This window comes from Acinonyx jubatus, chromosome D4 (genome assembly GCF_027475565.1).
Source record: "Acinonyx jubatus isolate Ajub_Pintada_27869175 chromosome D4, VMU_Ajub_asm_v1.0, whole genome shotgun sequence".
NCBI lineage: Eukaryota > Metazoa > Chordata > Mammalia > Carnivora > Felidae > Acinonyx > Acinonyx jubatus.
In genome coordinates, this window is record NC_069391.1 from 59,610 (window position 1) to 78,868 (window position 19,259).

The 19,259-nt window shown below is 50.0% G+C and overlaps 1 protein-coding gene across 9 annotated transcripts in view; it reads right to left on the reverse strand.

Moving 5' to 3' along the window:
- CACNA1B (calcium voltage-gated channel subunit alpha1 B) overlaps nucleotides 1-19,259 on the reverse strand; it is a 189,793-nt gene that overhangs the window by 15,014 nt on the left and 155,520 nt on the right. For 8 of the 9 annotated variants that reach the window (XM_027051022.2, XM_053204275.1, XM_027051021.2 and 5 more), the window contains 6 exons: nucleotides 17,896-18,012; nucleotides 17,434-17,499; nucleotides 15,990-16,081; nucleotides 13,414-13,558; nucleotides 7,782-7,909; nucleotides 1,870-1,966 (listed from right to left, as the gene is read on the reverse strand). In XM_027051022.2, coding sequence (XP_026906823.1) covers nucleotides 1,870-1,966; nucleotides 7,782-7,909; nucleotides 13,414-13,558; nucleotides 15,990-16,081; nucleotides 17,434-17,499; nucleotides 17,896-18,012 — 645 coding nt within the window. Of the gene's footprint in view, nucleotides 1-1,869; nucleotides 1,967-3,525; nucleotides 3,623-7,781; nucleotides 7,910-13,413; nucleotides 13,559-15,989; nucleotides 16,082-17,433; nucleotides 17,500-17,895; nucleotides 18,013-19,259 lie in introns of all 9 variants that reach the window. The other variant, XM_053204274.1, reaches the window with a different exon arrangement.

Here is a 19,259-nt window from a genome sequence, read left to right on the forward strand (position 1 = left end):
ACAGAGGCACAGGGCCCCTCTCTGGGGTCTGCCTGCCCTCTGCCAAGCCTGTATCCTGTGACACACAGCCTCTCTTTCCCTCTGGTTGGGCCCCCCGCCCTGCCCCCAGTGTCTTGGCCCCAAATCCAATCTTCAGTCTAACAGAGAGAGTGGGTGGCTAGAGACAATAGCCCAGACTCTTCCCCCGCCCCAATACACACACCCCGAATGCTGGCAAAGCCCCACCTGGCACATCCAATCATGGTCCCAGGACCTCACACATCACCCGTGTGGTGCACACCAGGAAAATCGACTTTCCAGAGCACAGTGTCCCTGCAGACCAGCACTGATGGCATTAGAAGAGGCAGAGGGACTCCTCTCCAGGGGAGTCAAGGAGTTAGGTTCCAGCATGAAGGAGAAGCAAGTAGGTGATTTCCAAGAGAAGAGAGCTCTGTCCAGGGCACCTTCACCAGAGGCTCTCCTCTGCCTGCCTAGGCCCTAGAAGGGCAAGGCCAAGGCAAACAGACAGGCATCTCCACACTGGGCCTAGACCCTCGTGGTCACAGCACTCTGTGCATCTCCTGGACTCTCACCAGCTCCCCAAGCCCATCCATTCCTACCCACCCCAGGACTCCCCTGGTCTATTCATGACCAGAACCTCAGATCTGGCCAGCACAGCTGGGGAAGGGCCCTAAAGGCCAGCCCATCAGGGCCCTGCATGCCCAACCTGGCCCCAGGTATCAGTGTGGACAGAACTCTCCTTCTTGGGGACAAAGCTAGAGCCTTGCAGGCAGGTACAACATGCATGCCAGGCAGGGGAGGGCAAGGAAGACATCAGAGGCACCTGTCTGTGGCGTGAAGGAGCCACTTAGCTTCCAAAGGCTGTGCTGAGCCAGGTGACAGATGCATGCCCAGATTCAGAGCACAGAGACAAACAACATGGACAGAACCAGAGAGATGAAAGTTCTGGTGGGAAGCTTGCTCAGAGAGAGGGTGGTGACAGGGAGGCTCTGGACACATGCTGGTGGAGCAGCAGAACCTGGGGCCGGCTCTGTTTTCTGGGAGCACTGGGGACAGCAGGAGGGGTGGGGGTGGGGGTGCTGGAGGGATGGAAGGTGCTTACACCAAGGGTGGGGGGTGACTGAGGGCACATGGGCAAGTGGGAGCAGGCTTGGGGCTGGGCCATGTGACTTGCTTGCCCCCCAGGAGGGAAGCCTGGAGGTGTCCCTCAGTTTACCCCTTCTTTGCAACTCAGCCTCCTGGGAGAGGGGCATGGGACTACCTGGGCCCCTGAAACTGTCCTTACTCTGCTGCAGCCCTCTGAAGCCCCAGGAATGACAGAAGGACATCTCTCCCTGGCACCCTTTCCTTCCTAATACCACAGTGCCTCCTTCCCACTGTGAAACCTACAAACCCCTGGAGATGCCCAGGCCTGGGGAAATTCTGCATGTGCTGAGCTGGGAGTGGGTTCTTCAGGTGTCCCAGAGGCCCTTCACGCCCCTATTCCACCAGGGTCAGACCCTGAGGGCTGGTTAATTCCACTGGAGCTGAGTGCGGTCCTGAGCCCAGAGCAAAAACAGCTTCTGTCAAAAAGCTGGTCTGTCTCCTAATTCCCAGGAAAGAGAAGGAAAGGGAAAAAGGCAGGTGGAGGGCTCTGGTTCCTGAGCCTTTTGCGGGGCTCTCAGAGGGGGCAGACCTGTAGGGACAAGGGCCGGGTGTACCATCATGGTATCTGTGTCCCTCTGTCCAGGAAGGTAGAGGAGATGGTTGGAGCAGAGAAAAGGAAGAAACAGTGAGACAGCAGAGCAGCAGACAGACGGACAAGCCCGAGAGGAGACAGGAGACCAGCCCCAGCACAGCCAGCCTCCAGGGTGCAGGGTCGGGGTCTACCTTGTATGCAACTCGAGCAGGGCATTTCTTCCCCAGCCCCAGGGGCGGGGACATGTGTTTCAGCATCTCAAACATGTCATTGTAACTGATGCGCCCACTGGAGACCCGGCCCAGAGAGGCAGAGGCAGAGTGGGGTCCACAGGAGGGGTGCGGCAAGAGGGGGCGGGGGGAGGAAGCAGACAAGAAAACAGATCCAGTTAACCAGCGTCAGATTAAATGCCAAAGTCAAAATACGTAAATGAGGGACTTTTCTGCTTGACTCGATCCCCTCCTTGCCCCACCCAGCCTCACCTCCACACTCCAGCCCCACGCAGGGCAGCGGGCAGGGGTGACGTCTGAGCTAATGAACATGGAGGGATGAGGAAGGGCTGCATCGGGGCGGCTTTGGGTTGTCAACTTCTGATTTTACACTTTTAGAAACCACAGATAATGCCAAATCAGAAAAGAGCTGTTTCACCATGCCGGGAGAGCTGGTAGACAGAATTACATGACCGATGAGGCCGGCCTAAGAACCACGGCAGAAATATCAGCTTTCCTTAATGCTCAATTTGCTTCAAAGTTAGCCTAGAGGCTAAAAAAGTGGAGAAAAATCTAAAACAAGCCAGAAAACTAGAGCGAGAGCCACGCTGTTCTGCAAGGAGTCCCGAGGCTCTAGAGACAAACTTGAAGGGTGAGTCCTGCTCCAAGCCCAGAGACGCCCGAGGCCGCCCAGGGCAGGGCTGCTGCTGGGAGTCAGGGCTGGGCAGGAAATGGGAGATTGCGGGGGGGTGAGGGTGGGGGTAGGGGGCAGGGGCGTGGTGGGCAGCTGGGGTGGGACGTGGCTTGGGGCCACTCTTGCACCCTCCTGACAGCACGCCAGGAACAGGGCTGGGGCCAACTAATGGGATAAGTCTCCAGATCCAGGAGGTGTCTGGGGGCTGACTATGCCTTCCCAAGGTAGACAGGCCACCAGGCCTGTCCCCATTAACCCTGGGGATACCCGCCTGTGGGACCTGCTTGGGGTCCCAGAGACGCACTCGGATTCAGGTCACCCAAGAGAGAAAAGGGGCCACTTTTCCTGGCAGGCGTGTCTGCCCCAGGGCCTGGCCCTCCTCCCAGGGTTCCCAGCCTTGGCTGAGTGGATCAATCCAGAGGTGAAGCAGGAGGGCCTGCCTTTGGGCCTCCACTGCCTCTGTCCTCTCCTCCCCCAGGGACCAGAAATCCCTGGGCTGTTGGGCTCTTCAGACTGGGAGGGGCAGCTGCTCCTGGTCTGCTGGTACCCCTGCTCCCCTCCTCTGGGGCCCTTGGCCTCGGGCCTGTCTGACCATTAGCACCCACTTGAGAGCCTGGAGGCAAAGCCGGGTAAGACAGCTGCTTCCTTGGCACAGGCAGGGCCTGGCCCCCGGCTCCCACCCAGTAGCCGACCCCTGCCCTCAAGGCCCAGCCAGAAAGCTTTGTGTGCGCTGCCTCAGAAGGCTGCCTCTCCCCAGCCAGCTGGAGGGGTCGGGAGATTAGATGAGGGACCAAAGCGTCCAGGAGGTTGGAGTGCGGGGCAGGGCAGGACAGGAGGAAAGAGAGGTGAGGTGTCGTCATTCCCAAACCAGGCAGGGAGTGTGTGCTGTGTTTGCATTTCGGGCAGGGAAGAGTATGTCGGATGGAGGCTCTGAAGTTGCAAACCTTGTAGGCCAACCTACGAGGGCAGTTCTTCCCTAAGCCAACGGGTGGCGCAATACAACGCAACAAACTGTACATATCCTTATAATGAATCCGGCAACTGGAAAGGAAATGTCACAGGTTATGGCAACCGAGGCACGATGAGCCCGTCCCGCCCGCCCGCCCAGCCTGCGACAGGAAGATGTGTCCTTGCACAGTCGTGGAGGAGGAGCCAGGCGGCTGGACAGGCAGCTCCCTGAAGGGAATCCTGGGGCTTGGAGAGCCTGGGAGGCTTGGCAATCCCAACACAATTTCCAGAGCCTGATGCAGGCAGGAGACACACCATACAGAACAAGTGCCGGCCCCTGTCCCAAGCCCCCACCGTGCACACACCAAAACCGCTGGTCCATCTCTCGCGGGGCCTTGTTCACCCACCCGCTCTGGCAGCCCCTCCTCTTGCTCCCTGAGTGCCTGCAACCCCATGCCTGGCTCTCCTGACTGCCTCCTGAATCTCCTGGAATCTGGTGGTCCAGCTAAAGACTCCCTTGTCCCAGGGTGGGCACCCCGGCCAACACCAAATGTTTCTCTTTCCTGTACTGTGAACCTCCTCAGTCCAATCAGCTCCAAATGACTTCTGGAAAAGCGGAAAGAAGGAAGAAGCCCCACTCTGGCCTCACCCAAGGTGCTTCTAATTCCACTGGACCCAAAGGACCAGCCACAAAGGGGCTGGAAGCACAGCAAAGCCCCCAGCCCCAATAATCACCCAACCCAATTCACAGCCTGTTCTTTGGCTCATCTTCTCTCTTCTGCCATCGAACCCCTCAGATGACACCAGATGTAAAGCAGGGGCATAATACTGTCACTCCAACTCAAAAACTGTCCTCACTGCCTACAAAACAAAGTCAAAGCTACTTCTGTATCCCAAATTTCAAGGCCTTCTCAACTTGTCCAAGCCCCACTTCCAGCCCCTTTGCAATGCGCTCTCTTCTCCGTCAGACACAGACCCCCTTCCCTTCACCCCTGCCCCTACCCCCGTCTCTAGAGCTCAATCCTTTCTGCCCTCTTAAGTTTGGCTCAGATGCTACCTCCTCTGAGTCACCAGCCACACGGAGTCTCTCCCTACTCAAATACCCCCCCGGCCTCACACTATGACTCCTCTGTTTTCCCACAGTCCCACTGGGCTCAATGTCCTGAGAGCACATACTTGCTTCACCTACAGGCCCCCAGTCCCCAGCACACGGCGGATGCTCAGGAATGTTGACTGGGCAGATGGACAAACATCGAGATGAAGTGACAGACTGCTCACAGAACGTGTGACTGTGATTCCCCTTTTGAGTCTCTACACTTCACCACCAAGCAAGGCAGAAGCAACATAGAGAATGGTTCGAGAAGGTGGCATCAGAAAGCAACAACCCCATGCCTTCTTCATCTCTCCACAGCATGTGTGCGCACACACATGTGCACGTATATGCCCACGCACACGTGCATTCATACACATGCACACACACAAACATATATGCCCATGTGCACCCATGCACACGTGTGTCCACACACACGTATGCACAAACATGCGCTGCGTTCACACACTTGCACACAATCACACATGTGCATGCTTGCACACATACACACAAACCATGTGCACGCGAGCACACATGTATGTCTGCTGCGTACATGCATACACATGTGCTACATGTGTGCACATACCTGTACACATACACACAAACACACCCATGCACACATGTATACACTTGTGTACACACTCACATAGCCACACAGGTGCAAACACACACATACACACCATATAAAAGCTTGGGAAATTTCACAAAGTTGTGTTATTTCTAAGTCTCTCCAGAGTGGCCACCTGGGATACAAAGATGACCACATCCTTGCATCTGCCAGGGAGGCTGGTGAAAGGTTCAAACCACCCTCTGTCCTACCAAGGATGTGGGTTCAGACTCCATCCACTCAGCTGCCTCTGCTGGGCCTTCCCCTGTCCCCTGCCATCTGGAGGCAAGTTGTTTTCAGCCCAGGCCACAGGTGGGAGCAACAAGTCTGAGTGTTAGTTGTGACTCACATCTGTGCTACTTGTGGACTGCGGTCTTGCGTGCTACTTCCCAGATGCCACCCCTGGGGTGAGCTTGTATCTGCTGTCTACTCTTCCATAAGCACTTTCTTTACTATGTTCCCAATCTCCCTTCCAGAGGCCCTACGTTCAAGAACTCTGGATTTGGAAAACAGTCCGAGCCCCCCAGTGCACCACTGCAAAGCCACGGTCTGGCCCAAGTCCATTTCCTGTATGTCCTAATTCTGCTCCACCTGTGGCTGGAGGAGGGGAAGTCCTAGGTCTATAGTTCATAAATATTTGGGGGAAGTCCTCCCCTCTCACAGGCCCGCACTGACCTGCCTTTGTCCCTTCGTCCAAGTCACATCCCATACAGCATCTCTGTTTCTCTGCCACACCATCTCTACAAACAGCGTGCCCAGAAACAGTAGCATGCCTTTAGACCACAGTCCAGATGAACTTCCTAGAATGAGCCTCAAGCCTGCCTTACCTGGAGTCTCTTCAGCCCTCTGACTTGACTGGGCTCTCCTGACTAGAGAACCCATGCCTACCCTCTGAGCCTATGGATGCCAGAATGATACTGAGTACTGCAGGGCCATTGTGCTGGTGCATCAGCAAAATGACAGGACTCTCCAGCCACAAAAATGGTCACCTACACCATGAAACATAAATAAGAGCCACACTTGTTCTGCACTGTGTGAAAATTGTAAGTTTTTCACTATGGTGAAAAACACCCAGAGACACTATAGGCCTGGAAGTGCCCTAAGGTTGCTGGTGTAGCCAGTGGCTCCAGGGTTTGCCCAGCTTGGGAAGGGTCTCACGCAGTACCTTTCTGGATCCTCACATGAAAGGGTAGGAGCTCCAGGAAGGTTGGATGAGAGGGGGGTTGGGGACCCCAGCCAAGCTCCCAGGCCTTCAGGAGCTTAAGGGGTCAGAGAGCTCTGGAGCACTCCTCATGCTGAGCTTCAGTTGAGAGAAAAACAGGTAGAACCTCAGGCACTCTGCGAGCAGGAAGTCCTCGCCATGAGGACACTGACCATCTTCTCCAGGCCTCTTCCACACAAGGGGTGACCAAACACAGCTGTGTGAGAGGGACATGGGCAGGCTGGGGGGCCTTAGAGAGAGGAGGCAGGAAGAGGCTACACCCCACCTTCAAAGTCTTCTTGCTCCCTTAGAGCAGGGAAGGGACGGACACCCGCCCAGTTACTGATGCATTATTCATTCACATTCATGTCTGCTGAGTGCTCACCACGAGCAAGGAAGGCACTGAGCAGGCCTGCGCCTTACCCAGCAGCCAGGTCTCTTGGCCCCTCCATGTCCTGTGTTTGGCTTTGCAGAGAGCATGCCCTGAATAACTACTCAAGTATCCACTTGGGAGAGTGAAAAGAATGAATAAGCAAGTGAATGAGCAAGTGATGAAGGAACAGACAAATGGGCAGATGGTGAGTCCATGCTGCTTTGCTAGCCCCAAGGATGAAAAGTATGTCCTGGGTGTGCAGGACCCTCCCATGAATCATGGAACAATCTTCTAACCCAAGCCAGTCCCCTCATGACACACTTGCTCTGTCTAGAAACGAATCACCCCTCACTTATGCAATACAGTAAACCTTTCCCAACATGACCAAAGGGTCTTACACATACTAGACCCCTCCTGGTAGAGCTCCTTTAATTTCAGTAAAAGTTCACCAAGCACCCACTATTTTTAGCCTGGGCTGGGGACACAGAGATGCATGTTGGCTCCTGCTCCCAAAGGAGATGGCAGAGAGGGAGAAGCCTGAGCCAATCAGGGAGAATGTTATTTCTGCCATGAAGTCCCCCAAGCTTCATGAGGATGGTGAGGCCCCAACAGACAGCCCTTCTGCTGTGTCCACACCCTCTCCCTTGAGCCCTCTATGACCCTCATGTAACAGACCTGTGTGGAAACAGTACACTCCCATTCAGCAAGAGCCCTGAGACTCACAGACCCCCTGGAACCTCCTAAGGGCTAGGCTGAGGGTCTCAGACAGCATTTCTCAGCCCAGGGAGTGGTGTAAAAGCACTGTTGCAGTGAGAAGGAGAGTGCCACCTACAGGAGACCCGCCCCCCCCCCCCCACCATGTGGGCCCAACCAAAACCTGAGGGGGATGCTCACATGACACAGATCTGAAGCCACCCAGCCCTGTCCCAAGATCCGTGGCATGGACCGCCCTGAGGACCACAGAGCATGGGGGCCACTCACCACGCGGCCGGGTCGTACTCAGCCCAGACCCGGATGAACTCGTCCAGATGGTGAGGCCCTAAGATGGAAGAGTCCCGTGTAAGGTACTCAAAATTGTCCATGATCACGGCCACAAAGAGGTTCAACATCTGTAGGACAGGAAGGAGAAAAGGGGTGACATAAAGAGACTTCAGCCTGCCCTCTATCCTAGCCCTTACCCTCTGGCCAAATTCTGTATGTGAAGTCATCACAGCAGCAGAAGCCACTCTAACCCAGCCAGCCCCTAGGCCTCTGCCACACCACCACTGCCACCACCACCCACAGGCGGTGGCCCGCTCCCCCAAGGTCCTAGATCCCACAGGCTCCCCCTAACCTCTCCTGCTCTCTGCTTCTGCTTCCTAACCCTAATTCACATCCACAAACTCCCATCCCCATCTTCTTCTCCTCTTAGCTAGCCTTCAAGGACAGCAGTGACTTCGGAGTCAGTACTTTGGACTCTAGAGGCTGAAAGCTCAGCTTTTTTTTTTTTTTAAATTGAGTTGAAATTCACATAACATACAATTAATCATTTTGAAGTATACAATTCAGTGTCATTTAATGTATTTACAATATTATGTAACAACCACCTCTCTAGTTTTAAAATTTCTCTATCACCCCAGAAAAATACCTTGTACCTTAAGTAATCACTCCCTTATTCCTTCCTCCTCCCCTTCCCCAGCAATCACCAATCTCTGTTCTCTATCTAGAGGCTTGTCTATTTGGGATATTTCATATAAAAGGAATCATACAACATAGGATCTTTTGTGCCTGGCTTCTTTCACTTAGCATGACTTTGTGAAGTTCATTCATATTTTAACATGTGTCAGAACTTCACTGCTTTTTAAGGCTGAATAATATTCCATAGTAGGTATATACCACAATTTGTTTACCCATTCATCTACTGACGGACATCTGGATTCTTTCCACCTTTTGGCCAAACTGTTTTCCACAGAAGATGCTGCATTTTACATTCCTATCACAATGTACAACGTTACTATTTCTCCAAGTCCTTGCCAATGTTTGTTATTTTCCATTAAAAAATTATTATTATAGCCATTCTGATGAGTGTGAAGGGAGTGTGTGGTTTTGATATGAGTTTCCGTAATGACCAAAGATGCTGAATATCTTCATGTGCTTCTTGGCCATTTTATATATCTTCTTTGCAAAAATGTCTATTCTGATTCTTTGTCCATTTTTTGTATGGGTGCCTTTTTTAGTTGAGTACTAAGAGTTCTTTATGTGTTTTCAATATTATCCCTTATAAAACATGTGATTTGTAAATATTTTCTCCCATTCTTTAGAGTGTATTTTCACATTTTTTATAATCCCTCTTGATGCACAAAAGTTTTTAATTTTGCACAGTCCAATTTATTTTTCCTTTTGTTACTTGTGATTTTGGGGTCAAATCTAGGAATCCTTTGCCAAATCAGAGATCATGAGGATCTGCCCTCTATGCTTTCTTTTAAGAGTTTTATAGTTTTAGTTCTTATATTTAAGTCTTTCCTCAATCCTGAGTTCAGTTATATGTATGTGGTGAGATAGAGGTTCATCTTTACTTTTCTGCATGTGGATACCCAGTTGTCTCCTCATCATTTTTTTTAAGACAGAGAGAGTAAAAGAAGTAGAAGTAGACAAAGAGATCTTAAGCAGACTCCACACCCAGTGTGGAGCCCAACACAGGGCTTGATCTCACAACCCTGAGAACATAACCTGAGATGAAATTAAGAGCAGAGGCTTAACTGACTTAGCCATTCAGACACCTCCTTCACCATTTCTTAAAAAAACTATTCTTTCCATACTGAACAGTCTTGGCATCCTTGTCAAAAATCAATTGTCCATACATATTTGGACTTACTTCAGAAATCTCAATCCCACCTCACTGGGCTATACCAATACCACAGTGTCCCCCTCCCACCACCAACTTTACTGATATATATAACTGACATAATTATAAGATATTTAAAGTGTACCTTGTGTCAATCTGATATATATAGCATTCTTACCATCTAGTTAATTAACATATAGATCACATTTTTTTTTTGGTAGAACATTTAAGTTCTACCCTCTTAGAAAATTTCAATTATACAATACAGTGTTATCCACTCTAGTCACCATGTTTGATATTATGTCATCAGGTTTTATTCATATTATAGATGAAAGTTTGTACTCTTTTACCAACCCCTCCCTATTTTCCCAACCCCCTAGTCCCTGGCAACAGCTTTTCTACTGTTTCTATGGATTTGACTTAACAAAAAAAAAATTCCACATACAAGTGGCACCATGCAGTATTTGTCTTTTTCTGTCTGGCTTATTTCAACTAGCATAATGCCCTCAAGATCCATCCATGTTGTCACAAATGGTAAGATTTCCTTCTTTTCAATGGCTGAATAATACTCCAGTGTATGTGTGTGTGTGTGCGTGTGTGTGTGTGGTGTATCATATCTTCTTTATCCATTCATCTGTTGATGAACACTTAGGTTGTTTCCGTATCTTGCCTACTGTTAGTAATGCTTCAATGAACACGGATGTGCATATTTCTCTTCAATATCCCGTCTTCATTTCCTTTGGATATATACCCAGAAATGGGATTGCTGGGCCATATTTTAATTCTATTTTCAATTTTTTGAGGAACCTCTATACTGTTTTCCATAGTGGCTACACCAGTTTACATTCCTACCAATACTAGACAGGGGTTCTTTTTTCTCCACATCTTTCCCAACGCTTGTTATCTCTTGTCTTTTTCATGATAGGCCATTCTAAAGGTGTGACGTGATAGGTCACTGTGGTTTTGATTTGCATTTTCCTGATGATGAGTGATGTCGAGCACCTTTTCATGTACCTGTAGGCCATCTGTATGTCTTCTTTGGAAAAGTGTGTATTCAGCCACATTGTTTTGATTTATGATAGCTTTATAGTAGTAAGTTATGAAATAGGGAAATATGAGTCCTCTCACTTGGTCTTTAATTTTCAAAATCTTTTTTGTAAATTGGAGTTGCCTGCCATTCCAAAGGAGTTTGAGGATAAGCTTTTCCATTTCTGCAGAAAGGCCATTAGAGCTCTGACAAGGATCACACTGAATGTGGAGCTCACTTTGTGGAGATACTGCCACCTTACTAATATTAAGTCTTCTGATCCATGGGCATGCGTGTCCTTTCATTGAATTAGGTCATCTTTAACTTATTTTAGTAATATTTTGCAGTTCACAATGTACAAGTGTTTCATTTCCATGGGTATTTATTGATTCCCAGATATTTTGTCCCTTTGGATGCTACTGGAAATGGAATTATTTCTTTAGTTTCCTTTTCAGGTTGTTGTGTTGTGTTTTTTTTTAATGTTTACTTATTTTTGACAGAGAGAGAGCATGCGCACACAAACACGGGAGGGGCAGAGAGAGAGAGAGAGAAGATCTGAAGTGGGCTCCGTGCTGACAGCAGGGAGCCCAGCACGGGGCTCAAACCCACAAACTGCGAGATCATGACCTGAGCCGAAGTCGGATGCTCACCAACTGGGTGCCCCATTTTCAGGTTGTTTATTGCTGTTGCATAGAAACATAACTGATTTTTGTGTGTTGATTTTGTACCCTGACACTTTAACTCAATTATTAGCTTTAGTACTGTGTGTGTGTGTGTGTGTGTGTGTGTGGTGCGCGTGCACGCGCACGTGCACGTGTGTGTATTCTTTGGGGTGTCCTATATATACAATAACATCATCTTTAACTAGAGATAGCTCTACCTTTTCCTTTCCAATCTGAATGCCTTTTGTTTCTTTTTCTGGCCCAACTGCTCTAGCTAGGCCTTCCAGCACAATGTTGAATTGAATAGAAGCGATAAAAGTGGGCATCCTTGTCTTGTTCCTGGTATTTGGGGAAAAGTTTTCAGTCTTTCACCACTGAATACATCTTAGCTATACGTTTTTCATAAATGTTCTTCATCATGTTATAAGTGTTTCTATCATGAAAGGATATTGAATTTTGTCACATGCTTTTTTTTTGAATCTATTGAGATAATCAGGTGGGTTTTTTCCTCATCACATAGGTTGATTTTCATTTGTTGAAAATGCATCCTTTCATTCCTGGAATAAATCCATTTGATCATGGTATAGAATCCTTTTAACGTGTTGTTGGAATTAATTTATTCAAGATTCTTACTGTCTATTTATCAGGGATATTGGTCTGTAGTTTTCTTTTGTTGGGGCATCCTTCCCAGTGTTGGTATCAGGGTAATGCCAACATCACAGGATGTGTTAGGAAGTGTTTCCTCTTCTATTTTTTCAAAGAGTTTGAATAGGATTTAGGTTAAGTCTTTCTTAATATCATTTTAAAAAATTGTGATAAAATATGCATAACAAAAAGCTTATCAATTTAAACACCCACAAGTGTGCAGTTCAATGGCATCAAGCACATTCAGTGTTGTGCAACCATTCCCACCGTCCAGCCCCAGAACTCTTATATCTTCCCCAACCGAAACTCTATCCTGATTAAACCCTAACTCCCATCCCCTCCTCTAGCCCCTGGCACCCACCATCCTGTCCTCGTCTCTAAAACTTCACTGTTCAGGGGACCTCAAAGGTGAAACCATACAGTGTTTTTCTTTTCTCACTGGTTTATTTCACTTAGCATAATGACTTCACAGTTCATTCATATTGTAGTTTATGTCAGAACTGCCTCTCTTTAGAAGGTTAAATGATATTCCCTGTACGTTCACGTCACATGTTGTTTACCAATCATTTGCTGCTGGACACTTTGATTGCTTTTACCTTCTTGCTGTTGTGAATAATGCTGCTATGAATGTATGCGTACAAATATTTATTCAAGTTCCTGCCTTCAATTCTGGTATACACCCGGAAGCAGAACTGCTGGATCATACTGTGTTTCTATTTTCACTTTACTGAAGAACCACCCTACTGTTCTCCACAGCAGCTGCACCACCTCACATCCCCGCTGGCAGCACACAGGGCTTGTTTCTCCACCACCCCAGCAAACCACAGGCAACACTTTCTCTCTTTTCTTCTCTCACGCCTGTGTTTAATCATCAGTCATGTTGGCTCTACCTTTAAAATGCACCTCAACTCCCTTCATCCCCACACTTCTCTAGGCACTATTACCTCCAATAATCTCCCTGACCACTCTTCAGCCTCTCCTGACCAGAAGCCAGAGCCAGAGCAAGATTTTAAAACATCACGCAGATCGTGTCATGCCCCAGCTCAAAGTTTCCCAGCAGTGTCTGATGACTTGGAATAAAATCCACACTCCTAGGACCTAGTCCACTGACCTCTCCAACCACCAGTTTCCTGAGGCTCATCAGCCTCAGGCACAACGGCTGGAGTGATGCTTCTTTGTATCCCAGCACCATGGCAGAGGCTAAAGACTAAGGGACAACTGTCCCATGGAAAATTTAAACCCTTTTTAAGAAGGAAAGGCAAGGCCCACAGGAGCTCATCACAGGGTGGGTCCTTTTAGGGTTAATGAGGTCATCAGTTCGGGGGATACAGGACCATCAACATGGAATCAGCCTGTAATGCGACATGAATCAGTATCGGGGATCAGTCACAGATGTAGGGGGACCCAGAATGGACTGAGACAGGTGGACACATGGGCACAGTGACCAGGACTTACCAGAAAGGAGCAAAGGAAGATGAAGGAGACGAAGTAAAAGTAGGCAAAGTCGCTCCCACACTCATTGGCATTGGCGTGCTCATCACAGGCCTGGTTGCTGAGACAAGACAGCATGATCTCGTGCCAGGCCTCCCCAGTGGCACTCCTGAGAAGAATGGCAGAGCTATGAGGCCCATAAAGGAAGGCCTGGACCAGCCTGGGAAGGGATCTCAGAAGACCCGGTTCAAGTGCACACCCTCTCTGGGTTCCCTCCCGCACAGAACCTGCTCACGTGTAAGGTAAAAAACACCTGCTTTTTTTTTAATGTTTATTTATTTTTGAGGCAGAGACAGAGCATGAGCAGGGGAGGGGCAGAGAGAGAGGGAGACATAGAATCCAAACAGGCTCCAGGCTCTGAGCTGTCAACACAGAGCTTGAACCCACGAGCCGCGAGATCATGACCTGAGCCAAAGTGGGACTCTTAAATGACTGAGCCACCCAGGCGCCCCAAGAGATGCATGCTTCTTAAAAAGAATCCTCTGGCATTAGGACTGATCATTAACTCAGAAATAACTATTTACTGAAAGTAAGGCACTGCACCAAAATTCAGCACCATGGTGAGCGCCCGTTCACGGACCTCTGCCACCTCAAAGCCAACAGAGCCCACCAGCCTTCCTGGTCTCTCCCCCACCCCTCCACCCAGCCTTCCTTGACTCAAAAAATGGTGACTCCATCCCTCCAGTTTCTTAAGACAAAAATGCCGCAGCCATCCTTGCCTCCTCTCTTGCTCACCACACTCTATTCATCACCTCATCTACTATGAAAAAAACAGCCAGAATCTTACCACTTCTCACCACCCGGGGCTAAGCAACAATCACCTCCCCTGATCTGCTGCAACAGCTTCCTAACTGATCCTCCCCACACAACAGCCCAGTGGGCCCACTAAACACAGGTGAGATCAGGTCACTTCTCTCAATCAACCTCTGTCTCGCTGCAAAAGCCAAAATTCACACTCAACTTCCCACAGCTCAGTGTCACCTGCTGCCTGTTCTTTCCCAGTGGTCCCTGTTCAGTCCACTCCAGCCACATCAGCCTCTGCTGTTTCCTGAACACACCAAGAACAACCCCCAACCTCAGTGGCCACCCTGGAGAACCCTTCTTCCTGGACTTTTGTCCCTGGATATGCAGCCAGCACAAGGGCAGGATGTGCACGAGACTTACAGGCAGACCAGAGGCCTGAGTCTCCCTAATTTGGTGTGCTTCTATGGCCAGTTGTGGGCACAAGTAGAGCCCACTCCTCATTGACAATGGCTAGGGGCAGGGGCCTTTTCCTGCAGAGAAGTTGCCCTGTGCCAGGCCTGGCTGACACTGGTGTACACGTGTGACATAGAGATCAGGGAGGAAAAGAGATCTCAGAGAACAAAAACTTAAAACTAAGGCTGGTTTCACAGGCCTGCCTCAACTCTTGCAGCAAAGGCAGGACATTAATAAATGAAGAGATAAAATTAACATAATAGCTAAAATCCAGAGAAATGATTCTATTTGGGGAAAGCGTAGGCCTAAGGACACTTGTCCTTCTGATATAAAAAATAAGAGTCAGACCACTCCCTCCAGGCAGCTCAGCAAAGCAGACCTGGCTCTGATCTCCCTCCAGACAAGAACTTCCCCATGCCCCAGAGTGCACTGCACGGGGTTAGTGGTGTTGGGCATCCCCAGCACAGGCCTCACAGCAGCCTGATGCATTTACATACATAAACACCAGTGTGGACACCTTATGAAGGAGCACCAGGCAGGGAATGATGTCAGCACCCCTCCTCCTCTAGCCACTACAAAGAGCTCCTTCCTTCGCTCCCAGGGTCACGGTGGTGGGCTTGGTTAAATGGAAGAGACTCTGGAGGCAAGGAGACACATTCAGTCCTCTCCCCTCAGCCCTCAAACCAGCATGGTCAACAGCCTCCAATCCACACAGGGTGTGCTGTGCCTAAGAACAGCAGCTGGCACCAAGCGCTCCCAAGCACACCTTTGCGGGGTGGGGGAGAGCTCTGGCCAAAAACAAGCTCTGTGCCCTCAAGAGTCCACCCTGGCACTTGACTTGGGGCCTAGAGAATTGCAGTCCTGTGAGCCATGGGGGCAGGTGGAGGTGCACTCAGACCAGCAGTTCTGGCCAGCTGAGTTCCTTGGGTCACTGAGTAGCACATACTGTATCAAAAGGGGTTCCCACTGCTCTGCTTCCCCCTGATCCCACAGATCACCATAATCAACAAGGCCAACAGATGGAAAGCTTATGGCCAGCACACCAAAAAAAGGCCTTGCTGGGCACCTTCTGTCTTCCCAGACTCTCAGCTGCAGCCTTGCTAGAGGCGTTTTGGTCGCTGTCAGGGATCAGAGACGAGGTGGTGGAGGTCAGACTAACACGGGGCTCAGGCTGACTGAAGCCCAGGAACCCTTAGGAAAGGACAACGAAAAGAGGGGAGAAGCTGGAAAGGTCCATTAAGGGGAGGCCAGCACAAGCTGGGTAGCCCCGTGGGTCAGCACACACCCTGTGCATCCTGGGTGGAGAGGCCTCTGAGCGTGGGCTGACTTCCCAAACAACACACCTGAACAACAGCATCAAGGCTTGTAAAAATGTTCGAAAGTTGTTGTGCCGGTTGATGCTGGTGTCATCATCCAGGGCAATATTTCCAAATACCTGAAACAAAAAAGAAGGCCACAGGCTGATACTGTTGGGTCATCAGGAGCTGTGGCCAGGAAGAAGAAGACCCATAAGGCACAGGACACTGCCCTTAGCTACCACCACTACTGCAGGGGCTGCAGGAAACAGGGCTTCCAGCTCTGATGGTGTCTGTGCATTTCCAGGGCAGAGGAAACCTCTCCAAGGCCAAATATGTCAATGTCCCACAGCTCAGCAAGTCCACAGATGCAAGTGTGCATGCCTAGTAAAAGTGGGACCTGGAGCTGAGTTGACATGGGCTGTAAGCATTTGAAAGTTGACTCTCTCGTCAATGATTCTGAAGCAGTAATTATATTGGTAATAGCTATGAGATTACTTGAAAGTTTCTTTTTAAATTTCTATGCAAATATCACAATGGGCTTTTTATGCATTTTAATTGATATCGTTTCAGGGTTAGAAATGCAAACAGGTCAGTAATTGTACTTGGCTTAAAATCTGGAATCTGGCTGAAAAATTTATGAACTATCACATATTCACCAAAAACAAAGCTCAATGACATTTATGGTTTGTACATCCACAGACCAAAGCAGGAAAAGATATAGATTTGTTTTAAATAGCATCAGATCTCAGCACATTTTAAAATGGGAGAACTTTTTAATCCTTGAAACAGAGTTTAAAAATCAGTTTTCAGCTAGCCTTTAAGACAGTGGCTTCTCCCACTACACATGAACATCTGGGCCCGTCTCCCACCCTACTGTTGGAAAGAGGCCAGATGTCAAAAGGCTTAAAACTGGAACACTGCTTTGTGTCTTTTAAATGTTTTTCCAAATAGCTGACAAAGGGTTCTTCGGCAAAATAAAAGCAATCTAAATGATCCACACTGAATTGGACAGTATAGCGATCTGATGTGATCCTGCTGACTTTTTTCTTCTGAAATATGCAATTTCCTCTAAAGGATCAGGGCAACTCTCTGGACTATCCAAATGGCCAGCTGCTGCTCTACAGGCCACTCAGCACCAGGAAGATGTGCCAATGCGCCACTACCACGGGGGTCCAGCACCCAATCAAACCTGCCCATCAATGGCTCAGTGGGGTTCCACTCAGGAGCACAGCAGTGCATCTTCCCACAGCTACTACCCCCACTCTGGGCAACAGATCCAACCTCTTGGTGCCCAACCTCTGTGTCCTTTATTGATAGAACAGCCCTTCTGAGAATTAAGTTCATGAAGTGCTTAGACTAATACCTGGCTCGCAGAAATCATCACTAAGTGTCAATTTGTCATTGTTATCATTTGATGACTGTGATGAGTGCCCTTCTGCTCCAGGGCACAGGAACCCCTCATGCACCCCATCCTGGCAGGCACACCCACCTGCATGCCAATGATGGCATAGATGAAGAAAAGCATGGCGATGAGCAGACACACGTAAGGCAGGGCCTGTGGAGACACGCAGGAAACGGAGCAGCTCCAGGGAGGGCCCAACGGCCACCTTGCTTGGGCCTCGTCTGCAGAGTGGATGGTGGCCGGGTCTCTGGAGCCACTCAGACCTCAGCTACCACAGATCCACCCCCACTGACCATGAAGCCCCTCTACCAGGCGACCACCTCGGTTTCTTCATCTATAATCAGTCATAAAGCTTATCTCAGAGTCAGTGAGCATTATCAAGATACTCTCTGGATAACTTAAAATGTATTTATAAACTACCATAGGAAAATAGGTGCCAACAAGGAGCCTCCAAGAGGGGAGCTGCTCTGGTGGCAAGAGAAGGGGTGGCCACACCACTGTGCATGACAAAGGGAAGGGTCAGGGCACTTGGCCGTGCCTGGGCTTCACCTTGAAGGACTGGACGAAGGTCCACAGCAGGATGCGGATGGTGTAGCCTTGGCGGAGCAGCTTGATGAGCCGGGCAGCACGGAAGAGGCGTAGGAAGCTGAGGTTGATGAAGTTGTTCTGCAGGGAAGAGAGGCTGTTCTCTAACCTGCGGAAACCAGCTTCCTGCAAGTGCAGGCACGTTGGTCCCCACACACCTCTCCCTGACTTGCTGTGGTCTGAAGAAAAGTGGATACAGAGAGAGGCTGAACAAAAAGTCACTGCTCTACAGTATAAGCAGCAATTGGCCACCGGAAAACCTTCCAGAAGTAAAGCTTGTCGTTGCAAATCACTTCTCATGCAGCAAATCAAAGAAACCCCACCACTCTAGGCTCCCCTGGACCCAACAAGGAGGGACAGAGAGAAAAGTTCTCAGAAGTAGCTCCTTGCTGCCAGATGGAACCAGGAGACCAACTGTGGCTGGGCCTCTAACACCGACCACCTCTTGCAGGACACAGCTGAGCCGTCTGAGCGCTGGGCGGAACTGCTTCTCCGCTGAGAGCCTCTGAAGGGCCCCACCCCAGGCTTGGTGGCAGGGCCCTTCCCTTCTCCACACAGTCAGTGAAGCCCCGGGACCTGGCAGAGGGGCAAGCACTCCCCCTGGGGCTGCTCTGGGTGCCTACAGACAAGTCACCACAGGAGGCGTGTCGGTGACTCTGCTCACACCACGGAAGCCACTTACAAAATCCACAAATGGTCTCAGCTCCAGAGATCCCAGGGTAACTAGCACTGCTCCCTCATCCAAGGGGTTCAAAATCAAGCGCAAAAAGAAACAGTTATCTCTGGACTCCACAGATTACCTGGGAGTGAGGCTTCCGCCCTGGCCCAGGGGCACCTCGAATTACTGGCACCTCCCTTTCAGGGAGCACGGCTCTGGGTGGTATCCACGAGATGGGGGTGCTTGTAGACCCAGGCCGCTTCCCACCCTCTGTCTGCTTAGAAAACAGGTGCCCACCCACAGCCTGAGAGCAGCTTCCTGCCACTTGAGTGTTCTAACATATGCAAGCAGCTCAGGCTTAGACACATCGTATCACCAGATTCAGTGGTCAAATGAAGAGAAAAGAGAACACAGCATGTTGAATGAGAGCAGCAGCAGAGGAGCACGTGCAGGAGGCACTGGGAGCCTGGGGAGAGCTGGGTGCCCTCCCTCCAGGACTGCGGTGCCCTCCCTCCAGGACTGCCCATCTGGTCTTGGCTGGGATGAGGCATTCAGTGGAGGGACCAGTCTCTCTCTTACTTCTGTGAACGGCGGCCCCAACCCAGCCCTTGTCTGCTCCTTTGGTTTCCACCAGGGCGGCTGGAGACTCTGGACTGCCTCTGCTGGAGGG